Genomic DNA, 18677 nt, shown 5'->3' with positions numbered 1-18677 from the left:
TTTTTCAGAAATATATTTTATAGATGATGTCAGAGATGAAATGTCCAAAGCGTAGGTCCCAAAGAAAGATAACATTTTTCATCAATAGAGACAAACAACAAACAAAAAATAACGTTTTTTTCCATTTACATGTAAACCAAGAGTTGCTCTGGAGCCACAGTGGTTAAATATATCGAACTGGCCGAGGTGTGTGAGACAATCAAACAGACGCCCTTTTTTCCAAACCCAATTCTTTAAAGGTGAGGAGGTTTGGCAGAGCTCTCTTTAACACAGTCCGTAAGTGCTGAGTCATGTTAAAATCACTTATTGGAAACCATATTCAATAAGGACAATATCAAATGGGTCTCATTTGGACAAAGTCTTGCCCACCAGAGAGGAAGAAGACCGTCCTGCCTGGTGCCGTCGGGAGGGTTTTATTTCTCAAAAAGTCCTCCAGTGTTTCTTCTTCTATTGTGCAAATACATTTCTGTTACATAGACAAGCAGGCATGCTGACTCACAAACCATGCAAAGAGTTAAAGTTGGCGCGAGCAGACAGCAAAAAAACGAGTAAAAAGTTTCTACAAAATAAAAAAAAAGCGGAATGTTTTGTCAGATATGATTTTACAGGTTTTAAAATTATATCAACGTTAAATGGGGAAGGGGAACCGTGGTGCACTCTGGGGCGGCGACCTTTGGAGGATAGAGTCCTGTCCCTAAGCCTATCACGTTCAATATGTTGAGTTCTAGCCAATAGGAGCGCAAGGGTTCCATATAGCTGCATTCCCTGGTATACTCCAAAGATGGACGACTTGCCATTTATCACCTCACAGTCCCATTCCCTATAAACAATCTGATATAAGAAATAAGATGACAGATCATTTAATTTGAAGCAGGAAAATGGAAGGAGACGCCATCAGTGCAACACATGCTCAGGAAGAGATTTCGACCATCCAAAATGAGATAAAACTCCACTTTTTTTAAACATCTGTGCCCCCTAATTTCCTTTTCCCGCCGTTAAAAAAAAACAGCGAGCTACATAAAACGGCCTCTAAATGTGTGTGTGTTGTCACAGTTAAATGGTAAGTGCATAATCGCACATGCACAAGAGGAAAATGTATAATTTAGGCAACAAAGTGTTTAAATGTTTTTACTCCGAAAGTCAATGTCAGTGCCGCGTAATGAGGGCGAACAGTGCAGTCGATGACAAGTTAAATATGGAGTAATATCATACACCACACTGTTTGCCGCTCACAATATCATAGCTGTCATTAGTTAGAGTACATTTATAAATTTTCCATATACAAATCTCCTATAAACAGTACATGTTATAAATACACAATTGATGAAAATGCAGAGAGCCGTAGTAAGAAAGAAATAAAGAAAGAAAGGAATTTTAGCTCCTTATTTTTCGATAAATACAAGAAAGAAAGAAAGAATAGTACTACGCGTGTGAACGGCAGCCCAATAACTATCCAGAAAACGGATAAAAACACAAAATCTATGGATGAAAAAAAGTTATAAAAATAATCTTATACGATAAAAAATAAAAAGTGGACACGCTTACCAAACATTGATATTTTGGAAAATCATACATGTAGATACAAACAGGCAGTACTCGATGACTGCCTCTCAAAATATATTCAATTTACATGATTCATGTTTCGCTCACTTTAGCAACACAGGTAGTCGCCACAAGAAATGTGATGTGTGATTAAATCAGTAAACTGTACCAGGAGCCTTTTTTCTCAAAGGGCCAGTACGAGAAATGTTTGAAGTGGAAGGACTACTGTAAATGCAAACTCATGCTTTGGCTTTTCTTGCTTGGCTTTCTCTTTTGGATAACATTCAGAAATCTTGCGAAGAAATGTCCGGTCTGTCCGCTCAGATGCTTTCTGTGTGTACGAAGCAATGCCTTCAGTTAAAGGGAAGCTACATCAGAGGCTGAACCTTTTTTTATTTTTCATTTCTAATTTTCATGTGTGCACCGTTTTGTTTCTCTACTGAAGCTGGCAACTACCTTAACAAAGCGCTTTTTTTCCTTTTTTACAGAAAAATAGATCCATCCAAAAGTAAAGTCTTCAAGAGAGGCTGTGAGAGACGTTTAAAGTCGTCACGTTCGTAGTAAACATGCTGAAAGATAGTTTTCGTCTTCGCTCGCACCGATTTCCTCGGCGAGATTTTTTTTTTTTGTCACTTAAGGCAATCTTTTCCTGAACAATCCTGAAATCCCTCACCAAGGCACTCCTCTCACTCCACAGTCTCCTCATCAAATCTGCGTGAGGGCCACAGTGAACGCATCGTGTAAAATATGATGCCCCCTTTTTGTTTTGCAGGGGAAAATATTTTGAGAAAAAGAGAGAAAAGGACCTCCCGAGCTGCGTGGGACAGATGTCTGCTGTCCCTGGTGTCAGCGGTGTGAAGCACCGTGTTCCTGCAGTCCTCTCTGACCGGACCCCCCCCCTCGTTAGCTCACTCCGCTAACGTGGGGGTGTGAAGGCTGACAGAAAAAAAATGAGTGTCTCTGCCGCCCTGAGCAGCGCTGTTATGTTTAATCTTTTTCTCCCAATTCAGTCCTCCGTCTCCTGATTGGCTCCCTACTCTGAGGCTGAGCCCGCCCCCTCTCCCCCCCCCCCCCCGGTTAGGCCGAGGGGCCGCCAATCAAGGTGACCGACGTGGTGAGTGGGGTTAGGGGGGGCTAAATGAAGGGGTCCGTCGAGACTCTTCTCCGGAGAGGTCAATGGTAGCAGTGTGACTCCCTCATGGTTCCCCCGGTTACAGCGGCGGCTCCTCCTCCTCCATCGGCTCCTCCTCCGGCCTGGGGGACAAACACACAAACACACAATTATTATACCTACACAGTATTAAGTAGGTGACTATACTGAGAGTTCCAAAAGGCTGATAACTATACAGATGCTTCTGTGCAGGGTGGAGCTGCTCTACCTCTGGTCCATGGCGGTGGTGTTGGCCACCGACAGCGAGGCCATGGCGCTGACGGCCTCCGCCTCCTCCGAGTCTCCGCGCTTCGCCTCCAGCAGGGAGAGTCCCAGCAGCGGGGAGAAGTGCTGCACCGAGCGCCAGTACTTACCTGATGGAGGTTAAGTGCATTATTAGAAACATACTGTATATGTATTTATATATGTGTGTTATGGAGGGTTCACTCACTGTGAGTCTCTATAACCTTCTCTAGAGAGCGAACAGCGTTGGGGTTGGGTCTCTGCTCCAGGACGGCCTTCGGCAGCGGGTCCAGCTGCACGGACAGAAACACACAGATAAATATCAACACACTGCAAGAGGCTGCGGTCACATGACCGGATTCCTTATCCCCATATGATATGTTTTAATTTGGTATAGTTTCATTTCAAATTCCTCATATGTGCTTCTACATATGTGGCTTTTTGTAATTCCATTGCTCAAAATGGCTGTTGTAGTCCACACACGTTTGCATTCAGCAAAGTTGAATTATGTAGATTGAGATATACATACTAAAATATAGCAGTAGTAAAAAAAAAATGGAGGACTCTCTGTCTGCACTGTCCTACTTTGATCAAACACATTCATTAGGATTTGGATGAGCATGTTGTCAGGGCGACCTCCTCACCTCCTGGCTGAGCAGCGCAGCCACGCAGGCCTCCGAGGCGTCGCAGATGGCGGTCAGGTCATGGCCCCCCTCCAGAGCCAGGACCACGCGGCCCCCAGCGAGGGTCATCAGCTGCCGGGTCAGGTAGCCAAAGCCTGGAGGACAGGTTACAGGAAGTGTGAGCACGCATACAAATCTCCTCGGTAACTAAACTTTTCCAGCATCAAACTCTTGTGTTGTGTTTGTGTGGTTCACTGCTGCAGCGTGAAATAAGGACAACATTTACAGAAAGTGTTGTGTGAATTTACCAAAAATACAACAAGAACATTTACTGGAAATGCACTGATATTTTTCCATAAATCTTGTGTAAAATTACATAGCATCCAACCGAAAAAGTTCCCGAGAAATTAAAACGAACATTTTACAGAAATGAACCCATAAAATGCCAAGGCAAGTCTATTATTTAAATATTTGATAAATATGTATTTGAGATATCTTGAACTCACATTTAGACGTCAGTACGTAGCCTCCAAGAGGAGGAGGGTGTCCTTCCACCGCATCAAAGCCTGAAGACACCAGCACGATGTCCGGGGCAAACTCGTTGGCTATGGGCATCACCACGGACCTGACGGAGGAGGGAGAAGATGATTCAGAACAACAGACAAGATTTAAATGCAAAGGATTTGTCACTATTTTCCAATCACAGTTTCTCATTTTCTTTGTCTCAATTCTTGATTGAGACGTACTTTCTTTACAATAATGAGGTACATTTTGTACTGTTTGATTTTGTTTCTGGTACCTGAAGGCAGCCAAATACTCCACGTCTCCCATGGGAGGTTCGATGCCTCCAGTGAACGCAACGTTGACGTTAAACCCAACGCCGGGTCCACTGCCCACCTGCAGGGAGACAAAGAGAAAAAACGAATTTAAAAACAAATATTTCATCCGTTAGTTTGCCTCAAGCTTTATACTAAAAGTGTTTTAACAAGAAATATATGCACACTGAATCCTGGGCAAACTGCTTCCCACGATGAATTGGGACTGTTACTGCACACTCACCTCGTCAGGTGCTCCACTTCCAGGGAAGAAGTTGCCGTCGTCATAGCGATGAATGGACAGGTAAAGCACGTTGGGGTCGTCGTAGAACGCTTGCTGGGTTCCGTTGCCGTGGTGAACGTCCTGCGGTTAGATAACACACACACAATATGGTCAAATATTAAGGGAAAACAGATCTTTACAATATGTTCAAGACCCTTTAATGGGGCCCTCGTTGAGCAGATTTCCAATTGATGGAACACTTTACTGTGTTCAGAAACAGAACAGGAGACTGACCCAGTCCACGATGAGGATCTTGTTGACGTTGAGTCTCTGCTGCAGCAGTTTGGCTGCGATGGCCACAGAGTTGAAGTAGCAGAAACCCCTGAAACAAAGAAAATCGTCTATTTCGGTAGGAAATGAAGCAGTTTGGACTTTATGTGCAGACTAGCCTGTTCCTGCGCTTTATGTATGCATATGAAGTGTGTGTACTTACATGGGAGTGCTCTCCTCTGCGTGGTGTCCAGGTGGGCGGACCACAGCAAAACCGTTCTGCAGACACAGAGGAAGGTGTTAGACACTGATCCCAACTCAGTGTTTCCTCTTTTAAAGTAATGGTGAACCACAACATCGTCTATTAAACTGCTAGAATTATTTAAAACGTCCAACAAAACGTATCAAGGTAATTTCTTCTCAAACTTTCAAGCACTTTCAATCCTCATAATGTATTTGATATGATGAAGAAGTGACCAGAGGAGTGTGAGGGTGTTTACCTTCAGCTCTCCAGTGGCCACTTTGAACACCAGCTCCACCACAGAGCCCACAGCGAGCCGGGCGGCGCTCGACGAGTGGACCTCGTTCCAGATGGTGTCGCTGTCCACCTGCAAACACAAGCACCGAGTTATTCTCACATAAAAAATAAGAATACCAAAATCTACATGTTCTTATATTACTATATTGCATTTTAGAAAACCGTTTTATTTCCCCTATGAATGAAACTCACCCCGACCCCTCCACAAGGCAACCGCACGAACATGGGAGTGATTGAACCTGGGGAAATACATGTGAAATTAGCGACAGGTAGCTATTAGCATCTTAGTAAATCCTGTGTGTGTGTGTGTGTGTGTGTGTGTGTGTGTGTGTGTGTGTGTGTGAGCTTACAATCTAGTTTCTGTCGGAGAGGGTTGGTTCCATACAGCAGGACGTGGGCTTCAGAGTGAACCGTCTGCAGCTCCTCCAGAGTGGCCTTCCTCCCACGGATACACTGCACACACACACACACACACACACACACACACACACACACACACACACACACGTTATCATACAGGTTTACTACGTTATGAAATGTTCACTGTGGAGTGTTTTCCTCCGGTTACACACCTCACACTGCGATCTGAGTCCGGTCTCCTGCAGACGGGACCAGATGCTCTGGATGCGTCCGGCGTGCTCCGGATGACTGTTGGTGTTTCCACACATGCACTGGTGCTTCTGCATAAGAGAGTCGTACACTAGGCCTGGACACACCCACACACACAGACACACACACCCACACACACACACAGACACACACACACACAGAGCGATACAGTTATTTACAAGTTATGATATATTACAGCGCTGAGTGTCACAGAAGCAGAACATTCTTCCCGTGTGATTTCAGCTCTCACATTGTTTCTGATGCATTAATATGTTACCGAGACGTTCCTACATTATATATGCAGTTTGGAACAGAGTGGGAGTAAAGTAGGCCAAACTGTTTTTAAAATATCTTGGACTCTGTTGCAGGAACACACTCTATAGCCCTGAATGACACTGAGGCAGGAACAAATGCTCTTTTTTAAATCTTTTGTGTCATTTCTCGGATGGAAAGGTTTCATTTCAGTCCCCTCTGCTTCAGAAGGAAGTGAATCTTAGGTGACGGGAGCAAATAAACACCCACAAATTCGAAAATGCTGCTGATGCGTACCCGTGGTGTAGCGTGGTTTGACGGGGGGGTCCGATGGCGCGACGCTGATGGGGAAAGAGGAGGCGGAGGCCGGGGAAGACTGAGCCCTGGAGAGGGGGCGGTGTCCTGGGAAGGAGATGGAGAGGCCGGCAGCCTCCATGGAGGCCTGGTAGTTCCTCAGCTGGTGGATCCGCTGCTGCTCCAATAACAGGGCCTGCTGCTCACAGACACACACATACACACACAGACACACATAAATAAAGGCGAGGAATGCTGCAGCTGTAGTTTAGTAAAAAGCTTGAATGCCTGTGTCCACAGAGCACCTTTTGTCTGACAGCTTTTCTTTGTTTCTATGACAAGGATATCTTGACAACCGATGATGTACGACAGACTAGCTTAATCCTCTTGGTTTTTAACATCTGTTTGTGCAATCTTACATTGGTTTGACAGTGTTGTCTCACTATCAGCACCCACAGAAAGATGTGAACGGGCTTCACAGCTCAGTCTGACAGCAGCATAGTGAGGGATGACGATGATAAATGTCACAAACTCAATATACAGTACTGCATATTGCAAGTGCAAGTTATGGCCAAAAGATGGCAGCCAACACACAGCTTTGTGTCCCTCAGCATTAGATCCCAGACATCAGCACAAAGAGCCCTAAAACATGAATGTGTGTTTCTCTCCACCTCTCCTGTATCCTCACCTGTCCGAAGAGCAGCTCCTGCTCCGCCTGCCTCTCCCGGTGCTGCAGCAGCGCCTCCTCCTGCAGCTCCTGGGGGTCGGGCGGCTCCTGCTTCACGGTGACGCCCGGCAGCAGCGCTCCTCCGTCCTGGTGCTCCCTCAGCTCCTCCTCCGTCTCCTCCGGGTGGCTCTGGTGCTGCCGGCCCACGGGCGACTCGCTGGGCTTCGTCATCATCTGAAAACATAAGGAAAACCGCAGGATGTGACAAATCCTCTCCAACGTGTAAGGCTGCGTTCACACACACACACACACGGGCCCGCTCTCCTCTCAAATTCCTGGCAGATCACTCCTTTCTTCCTTTAACAAGCTTATTTTGGATTACTCCCTCAGATTATTGTGTCTCGCTTGTTTCAAGCCGCTCCGCTCTAATTGGATGTGAGTGGCCGCTCTGCCGCCTGTACTCCAGGGCAAAAACGTGTCTGGTGGAAACAGAGGCATTCCTCGCTCCCTGCTGCGCTGCTGTCATTTACTTTGTCTTTCATCGACTCGTTCTGGGGCCTGCTGTTCTCAGAGTGGGACTCAGATTCCCATTCATTCATTTCACAGGCGGGCGGGCACACAGTGTGTGAGTGTTAATGATGTGAGAGGGGCAGCCAGAAAAGTGTTTCTAGCTGCAGCGACAGGTAGGTGTGTGTGTGTGTGTGTGTGTGTGTGTGTGTGTGTGTGTGTGTGTGTGTGTGTGTGTGTGTGTGTGTGTGTGTGTGTGTGTGTGTGTGTGTGTGTGTGTGTGACCCCTCTGCTATATTCCCTTACAGTGCACATTGGGGCAATAATCACTAATACTAACACCATTACTCACATCGGACAATTAAGAATACACTATTTTACAGAGTTGAATTCACTTCATTTGTCATTTTCTTATTTTGTTCTGAACTCATCCCTCCTTGAGGCTGTTACCGAGATGTTTGTTTAAAAGGCTGACACTGAAAGCCTCATATGGAGGGAGTCAGACTAGATCAGGGGAGGCGGAGGAGGCGGAGGAGGAGGAGGAGGAGGAGGAGGAGGAGGGGTAATCCCTTGTTTCATCCACCGACCTCTCCTCCAGCGAGTACTCTGCTCACTTCCTCCCTGACCATATAAAGAATAGGCTTCCGCTCTGTTGCCATGGCAGCACAAAGTTACCTCGCAGTCCGTGGCAACTGTCTCGGCCACAGTCACAAACAACCTCACACACACACACTGCTTTACATACCTGCTATAATTCGCCTACTCGCAAACAAATTTACAACAAAGAAGAAAAAGAATAAACTGAAGCACACACACACACACACACACACACACACACACACACACACACACACACACACACACACACACACACACACACACACACACACACACACACACACACACACACACACACACACACACACACACACACACACACACACACACACACACACACACACACACACACACACACACACACACACACACACACACACACACACACACACACACACACACACACACACACACACACACACACACACACACACACACACACACACACACACACACACACACACCTTAGCCCCAATGAATTATCCGCCTATTTAAATATGATGTCAGATCTCCCATCAGCCTCCTTCCTGCTCTACAGGAAAAGGAATCATTTGCATTCAAACTGAATAAAAAGTAAAGCTAATACTGCAGATCCCAAAAGAAAATGTACCCTGGAGGATTGATGGACTAGCTTTTATTTTTAGCCTGGCAGTTTTAGGCACAGAAAGGTTTTCCTGTCTTCAATTTGTCAGTTTCGGTGTCTCAGTGTGGTGGTGTTAATGCAGCAGCGTTGAATCATGGGAGTTTGAATTACCCGCAGAGGTCTCCTGCTCTCCAAAACAAAATGGTCCCGGTGATAAAAAGCACTTCATAAAAAATCTGTGGTTCCCAGATGGACATCAACAGAGAACGGATGCCCCGAAGCGACTGAGCAAATGTGCCACTCCTGTTTACTCAGCTTGTGTCTGTGATAACTGAAGATCCATACGTTCATGAGGTTTGACCCAGAAGCCGAATTATCCACAGGAGTCCCCTCCTCTCCAAAACAAACATGTACAGTGAGTAAAAGTGGTGAAAACACGAAATAAATCAGTTTCATGTTAAAAATGACTGTTTTTGCTTTCAGTTTCAGAAAGATATGGCTTAAGAACTGGCTAAAAAGTCCATTTATGACAATTCCTGGATGATATATGACAGGCAGTCAAATAAAAAAGACAGATTCAGAATCAGTGGAAAGATTTGGAATTATGCAACAGAATAAATCCAATTGGTCTATTCCCTTTAGACATTTTAATGCAGAAATGATACACATTAACATCAATGTGGCCCCGGGGAGAAAGGCAGTACCTTGTTGAGGTGGAGCTGCTGCTGCTGGAACTGCTGCTTGTGCTTCTCCAGGAACTGCTGGTGCTGCTGCTGGACGACCAGCTGCTGCAGGGCGAGGGCCTGAGCGTGGGCCTGAGCGGCGCTCCCCTGAGGGAGGGGGGCCGACTGGGTCCTCCCCAGGGGCCGGTGCTGCCGCTGAAGCTTGGCCATGGACGCTGCCGGCGACATGGAGAGGCCGCTCACACCTTTGGACACAAAACAAGACGGAGTTTAGTTACAATAGGAGGAGAAACACAAGACGGCAGAGAGTAAACTCCATGAGGACGAGTTGTTTCGGAGACAGGAGGATAGAGCATGCTTTGTGCGTCATGTTTTACGTTCGATTGGGACACAAAGGCAGCTTTCATTTCCTGCACTACTGTCCCTACTAGATACTAATGTTACTGTTTCAACATGATGCATCCTTCCAAGTACATTTCCAGTGCTTTATTTGAGGGTAAAACTGGAATACAATCATTATTTAATATGCATAGTCATGCTCACATATCATACCGGTGTCTAGTTGAGCTCCATTTGAATCTTAAGAAGTCGTTTTAGTTTAGATAAGGTAGACCTGGTTGTTTAGGAAAGCTATGAAGTATTTAGACTAGGTGTCACAATGATGTCCGTGTCTGCCAGGGCTATTTTTGTCTAGACACAATTTTCCAGATTAAAAGCAAAGATAGAAGGCACTGCCCTAAAATGAAAGATACTTATATAATTTATGGTGAAGGAAGTGGAGGAGCCTGGGAACATATTTGAGAACAAACAAAATAGTTTTCAGATTGTTTCAGAAAAATTGATGCACAGTTAAGAAGAAGTAGAAAATAAATGATGAAATAAGCTATATTTGTGACTCCTTTTTGTCCCAAGGAAAGGACTTGATTAAAAAAAAAGAAGCCATTATGACGATTGGATCATGGATGTGGCAAGGATTTTTTTTAAATACATGACTTTAACAACAGAATTGATGCATCTGGGCTGTCGAAACCCCCCTCTGTATTTTTGTTTTGTTTTTGTTTTGCGTGGTTACACTCATAGTTGCGTCTGCACTGTGCGTCATCATGGCCATTCAGTGCTAGTGCGGCGCTGCTGAAAATAGCAGCAGTCAATGAATGAGTTGATGGGAAAGGGCTCACAATGCGGCCGTGTCACACTCATGGCATACGCTGACATATGAAAGGAGCTCATTAGTCTGAGCTAGTGAATGGACGTCTGTCAAAGTGAGGGGGCACACCGTGTACAGCGGACACACATCACAAATAATACTTTTATACAGAGACGTGTTTTAACCAGATATAGATAGATAGATATTAGAGCTAACATGGCTCACTTTATGACCGTCGATCACTAGCTTTTAGAGATCGGCATCGGCCCGTGTTCGTCTGATTTACTGCCATCGGCACATCAGAGAAAAGGTGACATTCGTGTTGGAAGATCCTTTAGTTAAGTAAAAGTACAAATACTATCGTCTTACATTACTTAAAATATAGCATCAAAGTGTACTCAATCTGCACAATGGCCCATTTCAGAATAACATAAAATACAGAAGTATCATCAGCTTAATGAACTTAATGTATCAAAAGTAAGAAATACCAAGAAAACATCGATATCGGCTGAGAAATGTGACCTCCCTAAATGTTAGTACCTGTCACCAGGGGGCTCTGTGCGGGACTCTGCTCCATCAGCACCATGTGTTGCAGCAGAGGACTGTGCGCTCCGTGCCCGCCTGACCCCGCCCCGCCCTCGGACAGGTAGGGCGTCAGGTGACCGCCGGAGAGGAAAGGGGGGCTGAGGGAGAGGGCCGGCTGCAGACTTCCGTCCTGCTGCGCCGAGGTCACCTTCGAGGCGAGACAGAGAGAGAGTGAGCGTGGAGGTGATTTTAAATAATAAAAAGTGTACGCGTAATTTCCGTCCTTACGTTGGAGGCGGCGGTGGCCGTGGCAGTGGCGGGGAGCCCCAGGGTGATGTTGGGTAGAGACGGGGAGGTGTAGAGGGAGAGCTGGCAAATGGAGCCCCGATCAGCACCGCTGCACAGCCGCTGTACCAGACACGCCTGGGAAGCACATTTAAAACTAAATATGAGAAACAGCAGGAGGTATCCATACATGAGGAAAGAGATCAGTTGCACCCTTATCAAAGGCCTCCTCCACCCTAATACAGCATTTTACCACTGCTTGTGCCCTGGTAAGGCAATGTCGTTTGTTTTAGATCTGAAAAAAAGGTCGGTTATACAACATAAAATACCCCACTGGTGAATATAAAAAAGATGGTTGCTTAAAAAGTGTCTAAAAGAGACGACTAAACCTCATGCCGCCCAACATTTCGGCAGGAAGAGGAGAAATGCATCTGCAAATCTTCAAGAGAGGTAGATCCTATGATACTGCTCAATATATTAATTTCTCTTAACATAGGGTGCTTTATTTACTTGAGTGTGGGTGTGTGTGTGTGTGTTACCTCCGAGTTGTTGAGTGACAGAGTGATGCCGTTCTCGTTGTGGATGTTGTTGAAGCTGTTATTCGGGGAGCTGGGGCCTGAGCCCGGGGCGCTGCTACACGCAGAGTCTGAAACACATACAAAAAAATATATATATATACAGATACAAACGAATCACTTAGGGCTGTCAACAAATATGCTCAGGATTAACAACGCCACATGTGTATTTGATATCCCCTCCTAAAAGCGTTGTAAACGTTTTGAACCCTCACGGCTGTGTGTCTCCTCACCTGCCATGTCGAGCGAGCGTTTCTTGGCGGTGGTGATGGGGCTGTCCCGGCGGCGCAGCAACGGGCTGCTCCTCCGCTCGCTCACCTTCTGCTTCAGCCTGGAGCGCAGCTTCAGGTTCGGCTCGGAGGCTGAGAGGAGAGGGAGAGAGCCGACATCATCATTCATTCAGTCATTAACAGTCTGAACGCTACACTGTCACAGAGAGGGGGGGAAGATTTCACACCCTGCCAGTTTATCATCATGTCATACAGACAGGCTCGAGAGCAATGGGATTACATAATCAGGATGCAATCAATTCCTACAGTTACATTTCAAAAAGAAGTATTCAGATTACTTGTTCATTTTTTAAAATGGGGATTACAAGCAGGATTACAATGTTACAAAACATTTGATATAAAAGGAAGACATGAACACACATATATTTAAATGTGTTATATATTTGAAATATATATACAGAATATATAATATACAAAGATATAATTATATATAAAAAAAATGTATATATATTGAAAGAAATAAAATTCACACATAAATAAAATATTTTTTAAAAAGAAGATTATTATCATGTTATTTAATAAAAAAATAACTAGTAACTATAAGTGTCAACCAAATGTATTGCAATAAAGAGTACGATATTTCCTGAGATGTAGTGGAGTAGAAGTATTTAGTAAAATGGTAACACTCTGAAGTGTGCCATTTCCACAATTTCAATTTCACAATTTCACCTCCTTCCATCACCTTCTATGATAACTGTGGTTTTCTGACTCTGGCCCCACGCGGAGCCTCATGTTAAACGGTGCAGCTCTGGACGGATCGATCAGACGCTGCATGAGTTACCTGAGCTGCAGTCTTTAAGCTGCACATCGATCTGTTCCACTGTTATGAAACCTGCCTGCCTGCTACATGATCACAATGCCAAATTCTGATCCATTTTCCCAACAACGTCGAGGCTCGAAAAGCAATTAGCTCTAATTTGGGAGCCTGATTTCCTGAAGGCCTTTTGGTCTTTTGTCGGTGCTGTCACAGGGCTGTGAATGGAGACAGGAGACGGGAACAGCATGTCACCTTGGCTCCGGACACGGAGTTTACTCTGCCCTGCCAATCAGCTGCCTTGGGTAATTTCACTATTCATTATCCAATTTTTAATCATCAAAAGAGGAGCTAAATCCAACTGTGGGACATCACTAACCCTGATTAATCTGCCGCTGGATTTTAACTTGTATTCTGAACGTGCAGATAACTCCTGGTGCAAACTTCCCTGGATTATCATTTAGGGAAACATTCTTCTAATTATTTTCCCATTCAGTGTCAGATCAAAATAAATGTGCCTCTTCTGTGACATGTTTCCATGCTTTAATGTTAAAAAAGGTCTTTATTTTTCTCAATAACTTATTAGATGATAAATAAATGTAATCTGCAAAGTAACTGAATATGTAAAATAAATGTAATGGAGTAAAAGTATCAAGTAGCATCAAAATAAAATAATCAATTATAATATATAATTTATTTTTTACTTAATTACCGTAATTGAGTAAATGTACTTGTATGTATGTAACAAGACGGATATAAATGAGTGGCTCCACATACAAATCTCTACAAGTCTTATTTTGAAATGAATTAACTGAAAGTAAGGAAAGTAGTACTACACATCATCCATGGTTATAATTGGAGTTTATACATGACCTTAATGTGTCGTGGTATTTTTCAACCTACTTCAAACAGAATGAGAAGCTTTGTTAGCGGCCGGAGGGAAGCATTAGCACATGCGATCACACATGATATCAATGAACAGATGGTGCATTGTCGTCACGTTAAAATGGCCACACCACGGAGGTGAGAGGTCGCATATGTGAGTGACATCCTATATTCAGACGGCCGCATGTTTACTGAAGGCAGGCTGTGTGCTGCTTGTCTGAGCTTTTGTCTCCATGTGAAGCACTGCCTGCCCTACAAAAGACAGGAACATCATGCCATGCTCTGCGAGGCCCCCAAACATTCCCACCCCTTCCTCAGATATCTGGGGGCACTCATGTGTATGTGAGAATATCTATGTTCCTGTAATGCTCCCTCTCTCACCATGAAAGCTGACCGTACCAGAGGAATTAATGATTTTAAAAAGGCGGCCAAATATCTGAGGAGGCACCTCTAGTCACGCAACTCTTTCTCCACTCCACGGTATAAATGATGCAACGCGTTAATCAGCATTTCTGTTTATAATTTGATCACACAGATTTCAGCCTAACATTTTGGCATGAATCTGAACTGTTCTTGTTGTGCTCTGAATCAGAGTCGGATACATCAAATGGAAAAGAGGATGTGAGATGCACAAAAAAGAGCGCTGTTGCTTCGTATGACCGTTGCTTGGTAGCCCAGGGAGCCAGTCGTGTACTTTATGGCCGTTGGGTGAAATAAAGAGCCTCTAACCTCTCCAGGCTGGCATTACCATAAGTAAACCCACAAAGCACGTCATCGCTGTGGGCAAATATCAGGAGGGCACAGGTCCTCTCCTCTCTCTGCAGGAAAACAGCATCACCAGCCTTACAGAAAAATCATGGAACAAACTAACACTCCAGCGACCGTCCTTTCTTACTCTACACATTAAGTTTTCGGTAGTTTATTTGTACAAGATTAAAAAGTCCTGAACAGATGAAGGACAATTAGAGAGTATCACAACTCAAAGCAACACTATAAAACTAATTTAAAAGTCAATTTAAAATCAGATGTTGTAATTGCCCTGCCTGTTGTGTTCTTGAAGCTCAAGGTGGTCAATCGATTTCTCGGGAATAAAGCAAAGGATTATAGGTTATATAGCTGGGCATACAAAACAAGAGGGAACTTAACTGAAATTCAAGAAATGGATTCATTCCTAAGGAGGCTTCTGAGTTAACAAATGGCTGTTGCAAATGTGTTTTTTGCAATTTAAATCAAATTAAGAAAAACACCAAATGATTTAGGAGCTCCTTTTGGACCAGGAAATAGTTTAATTTGGCTGAAACTGAAAAGGGATTAATTAAAAGTACAAAACATATAAGGTTTTAAAAAGCAATACATATTTAAAAAAGGATTGGACCTCCAAAATGTGAGACCTCTTAAGCAGTGAGTAAACACAGGAAGGGTCTGATGTTTGTGTGCATCATCAGCGAAAAGAAATATTGTAGCTGTGAATTACTTGACCCAGAGGTGTAATGCAGATTGAAAACAATAAAGGGCCGAGGATAGCGCCCTGGGGGACCCCAAAAGTAATTGTTACACAGCTAGAGAAGAGGAAGAAACCCTCGAGTAGGATCCATCAGAGCCGGTTAATTTTAATATGCAATCATTAAACTAAATTAAAGGCAGCAGAAAGGTCCAACAACACAAAGTAGTACCACGAAAGAGTGGTAATATAGTAAATCACCTCTCTCACTCTATTGAACCATTGAACCTCCTACGCTTTTTCTCCAACACTTTCATGCTGGGAGACCCTGACAGCCTAATGTGGATGTGATTAATGGTGCAGAGAAACGTGAGTCTGCATGCGCTGTACATTACAGTTGCAAGTGTGTGTGTGTGTGTGTGTGTGTGTGTGTGTGTGTGTGTGTGTGTGTGTGTGTGTGTGTGTGTGTGTGTTATTCCCTCTGAATGTGAGCCTGCATAAGAGCAAATAAGCAGCTCTGCACTGTTAAAAGTTATTATTATCCAGCTTAGCTAATACTCAACGCTGATCGGTCAATTTTGAACATTCTGCGGTCTGTTATTTTTGATAACAGACACTCTGATCAAGGGATTACGTGCAGTCATATCAATCTGCGGGAAAATTCAGGAATTCAACACTAACGGGAACAGCCGAAGACAGGAAGTAATAACTAACAGGGTGTGTGTAACGTACCGGTCTTTCGCAGTGGGAAGTCGTCCCGGGGGTTGTAGACGCCCAGCACAGGGTGGTTGTAGGTGGAAATGCCCGTCTGCGGAGGGGAGCTCTGATCCAGAGAGCTGTGTTGGGTTTTCCTAAAAAACAAAACACATTAGAGTCACTACAGATGAGTAGCATAAATTGATGATACATAACAGCAATCTCTTTGTATCAAGTTTTCAGATATGAAAGTAAACATGTAATACTTTTCCAGAACAGATATATTGCCTTAGACCAGACTACTTAATGGACAGGAGACCATATTAGTAATCAGAGCAAAGTACGGCTGTCAAAGATCTGTATGATTAACGCACCATCCCTCTGCAGTGCTGCAGACATGTGCTGCCATCTGCTCGCTGACTGCAGAATAAGGTGCTGTTTGTGGGCAAAGTTAAGCCGAGGTTGGCTTCGGACCAGATGCATGTGCCTGACAAGCGGATGTACACACACTCCTCTTCCAAAACTGAGGGGGCAGATGAGTCCAATGAGCGGATAGAGAAAGGTAAATATAGAAAGAGAAGTTTGTATCACTTGTGGGCGTTTCATTGGGTTATACATGAAGATTGTGTAACGGTATTCTAGTTCTGTATCTGCATTTTATTGTAATATTTATTTTGCACATCAGTCAATCCTTAAATTAAATACATAGGTTAATCCCAGGTCAAATGGACATTGTATGGTCTTGAACATACTGTCTTCAGTGATTGGAATAGTATGTTAAATGTCTGTTTCTTTTCTTAGAAGACAGACAATATTTGTCCTTGTTGAGCTGCTGCGCTGCAAGAAACATTTCAGTCCTGATCTGGCAATAAAATATTAGCGTATCTGTCATTTGAATACTGCTACGGTAGCAAATAGTAACTCACGAATATAAATAGGTTTGCATAACCGTGTTTCCAGTCAGTGAATGCAATGCAAAGGGGAAGTGTGCACACCTACAAAGAACTCCAGAGAGGCTACAATAAACACCCATGGCCGAGCGTTCAGCGTAAGAGCCCATCATCAGCTGCTAATATCCTGCTCTCATGTGTGTTCCCGTCTCTGTTTTGTCAGGTGAGGAAGAAGCTCGCTGATAGATTAAGACACAATCCAATACATTATTCAGATGCAGTCGGAGGGATAGCATCCAAACCTATAATGATCTGCAGTTAGCTTCCTGTTAGCTTTCAGTCAGTACAAGGAGTGAAATCAAGTCCGTGGTTAACACAAGCTAAAGACGTCCGCTGTTGTTAACAGGTGTCTTAATGAGACGAATTAACGCCATCACGCCTAATGATGACATAAGTGAAGAATTTCTCACCGGTACCAGTACGGAGCGTCGTTGTGCAGGCCTCCCTGGTTGAGGCTCCGCTGGGCGAGGGCCTTCTTCTTGTTCAGGACAAACTCCTGCAGCCTCATCTTTACCTCCGTGCTCGCCACTGCACCTAAAGGAGCATGAAGAGATTAGAATACACTTAAACTGGCAAATCCTGCAAGTATATACCCATATATTCTATATTTCCGCTTTATCGTGGCAGTTTCTACTGGTGGTATGAACCAATGAACTCACTCTCCTGCCCCCGCTCCTTGTTCTTCAGCAGCAGCAGCTTCTGCTCGCGCTGCTGCTTCTCCAGCTCCTGCTCCAGACGGTGGTTCTCCATCTTCCTCTGGTGCTCCAGCAGCTCTTGCTGGTGCTTCAACGCCAGGAGCTCCTGCTGCTGCTGCAGGGACGAACAACAGAGTGATGTCAGTGAAAAAACGTACAGACATTTATTCAAAGTTTTTCTAAGTATCAGGAGACGCTTCTAAATCTGCAAGATGAGATCATAAAGATAACTTCCTGGTGATTTGGTGAATTTACAGTAATTCTTTTTTTGCTGGATTTTCTGTAAAATGTTCTCGGTAAATATTTTTGTTAGATTTTCAGTACATTTACACTTAAGTTCTGATAAATGATTGTCATAAATATTGTTAGTTTGAGTACCTTTTAAAACCCTGGAAGAATAAAACATTATTATTATTAATTTATTTGAGTACATTTAAAGCACTCCATGAATAAATGGTATTATTTTTATTATTATTACTTTTTTTTTAATTATTAGTATTATGCTTATTTACTAAGTCATTTATTTTGAAATCATCACTTTCTCTTCTCCAAAGATCTACTTACATTTTGCGCCTGGTAGGTTGCCATCTGCAATAATTAAACAGATTTTTAAGGCAATAAAATAAAAACATTTGCAATGCTATAAACCTCAGGCCACACACTTAAGCTTTCAAACAAACATAAACTATTAAGCTGAGGCTTTAGAAAGACACAATCCAATCTGCTCACTTCCTCATCACACAGAAGATAAAGAGAAGAGCATCTGTTAAAGGCTTTACATGTAAACAAAGGGTTTCAAACAGAAGGAATAACTCTG

At 43.8% G+C, this 18677-nt stretch overlaps 1 protein-coding gene across 4 annotated transcripts in view; it reads right to left on the bottom strand.

Annotated features, from left to right (window-relative positions):
• Positions 1-11: 11 nt before the first annotated feature.
• The window catches only part of LOC117459138 (histone deacetylase 4-like), a 37841-nt gene continuing 19175 nt past the window's right edge, over positions 12-18677 (bottom strand). For 2 of the 4 annotated variants that reach the window (XM_034099974.2, XM_034099976.2), the window contains 24 exons: positions 18425-18448; positions 17825-17975; positions 17576-17699; positions 16252-16370; positions 12383-12511; positions 12114-12220; positions 11578-11712; positions 11305-11497; positions 9639-9862; positions 7248-7460; positions 6563-6758; positions 5977-6110; positions 5755-5857; positions 5597-5643; positions 5367-5474; positions 5090-5145; positions 4891-4978; positions 4618-4737; positions 4358-4455; positions 4065-4183; positions 3580-3713; positions 3144-3228; positions 2922-3066; positions 12-2796 (listed from right to left, as the gene is read on the bottom strand). In XM_034099974.2, the coding sequence (XP_033955865.1) occupies positions 2754-2796; positions 2922-3066; positions 3144-3228; positions 3580-3713; positions 4065-4183; positions 4358-4455; positions 4618-4737; positions 4891-4978; positions 5090-5145; positions 5367-5474; positions 5597-5643; positions 5755-5857; positions 5977-6110; positions 6563-6758; positions 7248-7460; positions 9639-9862; positions 11305-11497; positions 11578-11712; positions 12114-12220; positions 12383-12511; positions 16252-16370; positions 17576-17699; positions 17825-17975; positions 18425-18448 (2895 nt within the window). In that variant the 3' untranslated portion in view covers positions 12-2753. Of the gene's footprint in view, positions 2797-2921; positions 3067-3143; positions 3229-3579; positions 3714-4064; positions 4184-4357; positions 4456-4617; positions 4738-4890; positions 4979-5089; positions 5146-5366; positions 5475-5596; positions 5644-5754; positions 5858-5976; positions 6111-6562; positions 6759-7247; positions 7461-9638; positions 9863-11304; positions 11498-11577; positions 11713-12113; positions 12221-12382; positions 12512-16251; positions 16371-16589; positions 16649-17575; positions 17700-17824; positions 17976-18424; positions 18449-18677 lie in introns of those variants that run through there. The other 2 variants (XM_034099975.2, XM_034099977.2) reach the window with 2 other exon arrangements.

This window comes from Pseudochaenichthys georgianus, chromosome 2 (assembly GCF_902827115.2).
Source record: "Pseudochaenichthys georgianus chromosome 2, fPseGeo1.2, whole genome shotgun sequence".
In the NCBI taxonomy this organism is placed as follows: Eukaryota; Metazoa; Chordata; class Actinopteri; order Perciformes; family Channichthyidae; genus Pseudochaenichthys; species Pseudochaenichthys georgianus.
The sequence above is the reverse complement of the archived record's forward strand: the minus strand, read 5'-3'. Positions and strand labels throughout refer to the sequence as shown.